The sequence below is a fragment of the Culex quinquefasciatus genome, chromosome 2 (assembly GCF_015732765.1).
Source record: "Culex quinquefasciatus strain JHB chromosome 2, VPISU_Cqui_1.0_pri_paternal, whole genome shotgun sequence".
NCBI lineage: Eukaryota > Metazoa > Arthropoda > Insecta > Diptera > Culicidae > Culex > Culex quinquefasciatus.
Window position 1 is genome coordinate 158,440,798 of NC_051862.1, and position 7,024 is coordinate 158,447,821.

At 38.3% G+C, this 7,024-nt stretch overlaps 1 protein-coding gene across 7 annotated transcripts in view; it reads left to right on the plus strand.

Moving 5' to 3' along the window:
* Window positions 1-6,006, plus strand: part of LOC6041503 (anoctamin-8) — a 55,620-nt gene extending 49,614 nt beyond the window's left edge. For 6 of the 7 annotated variants that reach the window (XM_038253133.1, XM_038253128.1, XM_038253134.1 and 3 more), the window contains 3 exons: window positions 4,780-4,927; window positions 5,002-5,138; window positions 5,202-6,006. In XM_038253133.1, coding sequence (XP_038109061.1) covers window positions 4,780-4,927; window positions 5,002-5,138; window positions 5,202-5,357 — 441 coding nt within the window. In that variant the 3' untranslated portion in view covers window positions 5,358-6,006. The remainder of the gene's footprint in view (window positions 1-4,779; window positions 4,928-5,001; window positions 5,139-5,201) is intronic. The other variant, XM_038253129.1, reaches the window with a different exon arrangement.
* Window positions 6,007-7,024: the final 1,018 nt, after the last annotated feature.

Genomic DNA, 7,024 nt, shown 5'->3' on the forward strand with positions numbered 1-7,024 from the left:
TTAATAGGGGCTAAAATTAAGTTTGGATTGTTGATTTTTTACAAGCAACAATAAGGTTTATAATTCCGTGAGCACAATGACATTTTTTGGGACCGTAAAAGGATTACAATATTGTTTTATTAAAACTTACTTTTCCTGTCATTCTTGAACGACGAAATAGCCTACTTTTCTTTACCAAAAATAACAGAATCGAATAGCAACACTTTTCAAAATAAATGCTGAAAAGTTCTACTTTTCAGCACTGAAATGGGTGCTGAAAAGTTGAACTTTTCAGCACTTGTTTCGAAAAGTAACACTTTTCAACATTTTTTTGATTCAAACGATTTATTGACAAAATACATGAAAACTTGACATAAAATTTCACTCAATGAGTGTTTTTCGGAATTGCAAAAAATGTTGTATGGGACTCGTTGCAAAACTTGATTTTTCAGCACTCTTCGTATTTATCCAACTCAGTGAACCCCGTTGGATAAATGTACGACTCGTGCTGAAAAAATCCTCTTTTTTGCAACTTGATGTCTTTCATTTTATAAAGTTTTTTTGCGTTTACAAAATAATTCTTGCAAGAAAAGCACCCCCGAAACTAATGTTTAGGAACTTTGAAAATCGGGCAATTAGCACCATCACGCACTATGGCTCAAAAATGTCTTTTTCATATCAATATATCAACAAATTTCGAAAATTTAAAAATACTTGTATTGGGATTTCAACTTTTATTAATCGGATGTATTTACGGTGTACCTATTTTCTACGAAAAGTACTAATCATAACCTACAATTTTGCTGAAGACACAAAATCGCTCAGATACACAACACATATACAAAGCCAATTTGTATGGAAAAACTAATGATGCCAAATGAGTTGGACTTTATTTTTTTCTATTCTATTTACTAGAATTCCATTCCCCAAATTTCATGTTTTAGATATCCATTCGCTCATTTAGCTAATTATCCAGATTGATGTTGTTTACCAAATGAAGGGTAAATTGTTTTAATAATAATGACATTCATAGGGATTTATTTTTTTTCATAGGGATTCTTTTTGGTATCTTCAAAACTTCAAATCTTTAATCTAAGAAAAAATAACGGTAAATATCTTTGATTTTCATGGCTCTCGTAAAAAAAATTAGGGCAGCGAATGACCAAGAAAGATTAAAGCTGCCAGAAATAAATGAATTAACATCAAGAACTCGTGAAAAATACCCTCCTTTTTATGTATCACAACAGCAACCTTTCTGGGAAATGGTCCATTCTTAGGAATATTCTGGTGAATCCTATTTTTGCTCGATCTAATCCAAATTTAAAAACAGCAAGCCGAGAAAAAATCAAGCATAATTTTTTTATCACGCAAAAATTGGGATTTTATTCGTTTTTTTTTTGAATAAATTAAGACTCGATTATCAAAAAGTTTTTTATAAAAATTCGGATAATCAAATCGAGAGCAATTTTTTTATTATTTCTTAATTTTAACATCAAATTAGAGTTGTGCGATCCTACTTTTGATACATTTTAGTGGATTGTAGTCTATTAAATTACTAACATGAGCATGAGCATGAGCATGAGAGATCACCCATGGTTGCCCCTCCGTTGCTGAACAGAACCGTAATATCCTTTCAGCACTACTGATTATAGGCTTCGACGATCTAGTGGTGTTTCTCTTATCAACAGCATGTATGAATGCGCCGAAAAGATAAAACACCATGATTGCTAAAGCTAGATCAGTTGCGAATAGGTAACAGTCATTGGCCACCAACGGCGCCCGCCATGTCAGTTTGTAGACCTCGATTTTAAGGGACGGGAATGTTAGTTAGCGCAGGTTGCTACTAGGGCAGCTGATTTACTCTGTGCTTACACCCCACGAGCGCCAGGAACCTGAAAACTTGTTAGTAGGATAGGGTGTTTGATCAGGATTCATCATAGAAGATGATGATGCGACCCAAAATCATAGTGTTTGTTGAAAGGTATTATATTTTATTCTCAAGGCAAACAATCGGATGCTGCGGATGAGACATTTCCCGTTTAACTGTTGTTAAATTTTAAATGAAATGGTTTCATCTTAGACAGCCGGCTGTGGAAAGATAAAGCCAAATAATGTTTATTTAAAGAATGAGGTGTTAAACGCAATGCTGCTATGATAGCGTAGTCTGATTTTTAATTATATAACCATTTAATTCATAAATTTGTTACGGAAACGACGCTACGATTTCAACCATCAAATGCCTTTCGATCTTCTTTCTGTTAACTAGATGAGGTATTGATTATCGTTACCTCTCGAGCTACGATGCTATGGAGAGGGCTTAACACATAAACAACCGACGTCGAGCCCTCCGAGCTACGGAGCTATGGGAAGGTCTTTTCAACACAAAAAAAAAGACTCGCACACCACACAACGTTTTTGATGAATCAAAATATTATTTTACGCGGTAAAACTAACGAACTCAACCGTCAAATTGCCTTCCAACTAGCGATGATGAAGAAAGGGCACTTTGCACACAAACACAACCATCCGCTTGCACTGACGGAACATTACGCACAAACAGCCACACAAAAGAGACGAAAATTATCGCGAAAAAACAGGACTGCGCGTCCCTAGAAGCACTGCACTTATGACGGCATTATTCAATTATACTGACCAATCACCCCATGCACACAAACAGCCACACAAAAGAGACGAAAATTATCGCGAAAAAACAGGACTGCGCGTCCCCAGAAGCACTGAACTTATGACGGCATTATTCAATTATACTGACCAATCACCCCATGCACACAAACAGCTACACAAAAGAGACGAAAATTATCGCGAAAAAACAGGACTGCGCGTCCCCAGAAACACTGAACTTATGACGGCATTATTCAATTATACTGACCAATCACCCCATGCACACAAACAGCCACATAAAAGAGACGAAAATTATCGCGAAAAAACAGGACTGCGCGTCCCCAGAAGCACTGAACTTATGACGGCATTATTCAATTATACTGACCAATCACCCCATGCACACAAACAGCCACACAAAAGAGACGAAAATTATCGCGAAAAAACAGGACTGCGCGTCCCCAGAAGCACTGAACTTATGACGGCATTATTCAATTATACTGACCAATCACCCCATGCACACAAACAGCCACACAAAAGAGACGAAAATTATCGCGAAAAAACAGGACTGCGCGTCCCCAGAAGCACTGAACTTATGACGGCATTATTCAATTATACTGACCAATCACCCCATGCACACAAACAGCCACACAAAAGAGACGAAAATTATCGCCGATTGTAGTTTATTAAATTACTTAATGCATTTACTCAATATTTCATCCACGACATTTTTGCCGCCATCTTGGCCCTAAAAAATAGTTTGGGCGGTCATACTTGGGCTCGACAATAAACAATGAGATAAAACAAATAATTTTGTTGTAAATTAACCGCGCAGACTCAACTCGAGAGGAAGCATGAACTGCGGGGTTCTCAACGTGCACTTTGATTTTTTCACAAATTGTTTTGGGAGCGTTCTTTTATTAGGTAACGTAGTTGGGGAAGGGGGTGGGGTTCAAGGCCGTGTTACGCTCCATACAAACAAAAAAATGTATGAAAATTTTGTTATGAGGAGGGAGGGGGTCAAAAATTTGGATTTTTGCAATACGTAATAAAAGATCGCTCCTTTGTTCTCCAAAGTTTGTATGGAAAATTATGGCGGTTCGTCGCAATTGCATACAACCAAAAATTGTATGCAATATGTACAAGGAGCAAACCGCACTAATTCTCCATACAAACTTTGGATAAAAACCATTTGGCCTTGTCTAAATATTTTTGAAAAAATCTAAGTGCACCTGATTCTGGGAACTCCGAAGTTCATGCTTCCCCTTCAGTTGAGCCTGCGCAGGAATTTTGTTGGTCGGCGTTATCCGAAGATTTGATAATCTGAAGTGAAATGTTTCCAATGCCTTCGGATAATCGAGTCTGGACTGTTTACATTTTTAACGTTTTAATTATTATCTCAAAATTGACGAATTTACATATGGGTCGGACTTGCTTCGAGTGGCAGTAAAATAATGTAATAGAAGTAAAATATAAATCTCGGGCGAGTTTTCAAAAAGCTGTAAGTGTCACCATGACCTCCGACACTAACTATCGTTACTATCCAAATTGAAACAAAATTTCATTAGTTTTAGTTTAGGGTACTTGAAGAACGAGTAGATCAACAATCTAAAACATTTTTGAAATTGGTTTTTGGTAAGTCATATACCGATGCCAAAAGGGCCTTGGTTACCAATGGCTCCAACGTCCTTGAGAGATGCAGCAACGATTCGAATGACTTTTTAAATATTTCTTTCTGCATAAAGGGACCATCCATAAACCACGTGGTTTGGTTTCTTAGGGGGGGGGGCGATGTTTTGTATGGCCAATTGTCCACGAGAGGGGGTTGACAATTCCAAAAAAGTGTTCACGTGGTTTGTGGATGGTCCCAAAGGTAATTTCTTGGCTTTGAAATTAATAAACGTGTAGGATAGTGTTCAAATATCAGCTTTACATTGTTTATAATTATCTCCGTTAATGTTGTGCAATGTACATTATATTTCCGAAATCTTAACTATTTTTTAACACCGTATTTAATCAACAAATGTGTAACCTTTTCTATCTCCGTTGATTGGCTCCTGGCAATAATCGTCGACATCTTATATTGAAAATTCAAAATTTCGTAGACTATTGCTAAATGTGTCGTTATTCGCTGAATCTTTTCTCTGACCGATCACCCTCTAAACACCGTTCAAACATTTCCAGCAACAAGAACTGGCCTCCGGATCCGACTCGGAGCTGATGAAGGCAGCCCCCTCGTGGAACAACATGGCACCCAAAACGGTCGATCAGCCCGGCACCAGTACGAGCGCACCGTCCGTCAAGGCCCAAACCGAAGAGGAAGCGGCCAAAGGTATGAGCATCCCTACCTTGAATGCCTCTGTTTAACTTTGTCCAAACATTTCCTTCTTTCCTTGTTTTCTCAAGCCGCAGCCGAACTGGCCGCGAAAAAGTCCCGCATCAAGCAGAGTCTGGTCAAGCGGGCCCGATCGGTGGCGATCTTCTCGCTGAAGCTGAAGGAGCAACGCGCGAAACGTGCCGAAAAGGCCGCCCAGGAAGCTAGGGTAGGTCGATCTGGTGACAAGTCGATTGGGCAGTGTTTTTATGATTTCCGATGCTTCTTTCAGGACGCCCTTCCACCGCCACCTCCGGGCGGAGAGCTATCGCTAATTCCCATCGAGCAGCTGATCCAGGTGGACGATGTCCTGAACCAGCGAAATCTGAACCACGGCGGGGGTCACAACAACCACCACAGCAGCAGTGCCGGGTCGGGCAGTACGTAAGGTAACTTGCCAGGTTGATCCTCAACTTTGTACAGCAGAATGTAAGGCGCACATGCACTGTAAAATAAAAAAAAGGGCAGACAATTACGACCGTTACGCGATGCGGCGGCGGCTGCTGTTGCCACCAGGTGATAATTGCGCGCAAGTGGACGACGAGTTGAATGGTCCTGTAAAAATACGAGTAAAGAATCAAGGGAACGAACCATTTGAGACAGACATATTTTATCCGTAGCTCTTGTGCAGTAGTGATTCGGTGTTTACTTTTTAGAGTAGTTAATTGCAAGCGAGGAGAGTAGCAAGGTTGATCGCGAGACATCAGGGAGGATATTTTTAAGGGACGAGATCCTCAACGTAGAATGGCCGTTACAGCGGAGCGGAAAAGCCCGAGGTCAATAAGCGCAGAAGATATCGAGCGACAAATACGAAGTTTTGCAAAAGCGGTTTTGGGTGCTTCTATACAGTATTAAGAAAGCCATAGTTGGTAATGGATCGATTCAGTACACACACACATACACAAAAAAAACATACACACTCATGAACATAACAACACATTACAGACAGTTTTTGAAACGGAAAGGCGTGATACTAGTTTTGGGAATACTTTTACAAAAAAAATGATTAGCGCGGTTACGAGGCAAGACTAGCAAAAGAAACAAAAAATATCGAAGTTCACGGCCAAAATAATAAAAGAAAGGAAAACATGTTCTAAAATATTTAGTGAGTTATGGTAAAACTGCTTTGTTGAAAAATGTAAAAAAAAGATAAACCAGCGATTTATTCATGCGAAGAGCTTCATACTTGCTTCCTCAGTTGGTTCCTAACGAGATTTCCTAACTTTTTAAATTTACTTTTGTATAATTTAATTTTTTTGATTCCTATCACTTTCTTGATTTTATTTTTGAAATAAATTTTTAAATTTGGATGTTTAAGGAAATGCCTAGCGATGTGTATTTTTAAAGTTTCAAAAGGATCCATTCTATTGAAAAAATAAATTTCTTGGCAATAAAAGGTACTATCTAAGAGTTCCGCCAAAATTTTATTCTGCGACATTTTTTTCAAATTTAAAATCAAATTCACATTTTAAAAGTACCATTCACAGTATAAAAAAAATCAGCATTTTCAAAATACAGCCGCCATGAGATTGTTTTAGAGGAAAAATCTATATTTTTCGATGTTTTGAAAGTTAAAAGTTAAAAACAATAACTTAAGGGGTTACATACATGTAAATCGGCATAAATGTCAGAGGTTGGTTTGAGCACAAACTTAAGAGCGAGTTTTTCACCGATGTGAAACAGGTCGTATCGAGGTGCTCCGATTTGGATGAAACTTTCAGGGTTTGTTTGTCTATACATGAGATGAACTCATGCCAAATATGAGCCCTCTACGACTAAGGGAAGTGGGGTAAAACGGGCATTGAAGTTTGAGGTCCAAAAAACATGAAAAATCTTACAATTGCTCGCATTTCCGTAAAACTTCATCAATTACAACTCTCTTAAATGCATTCGAATGGTCTTTTCAAGCCCTTCAAAATGTGCTATAGACATCCAGGATTGATTTGATTTTTTCTCATAGCTTTTGCAAATTACTGTTAAAAATGGATTTTTGTAAAACCTTAATAACTTTTTGCAACAGCCTCCAACACCAATACTCCCATAGGTCAAAAGTTA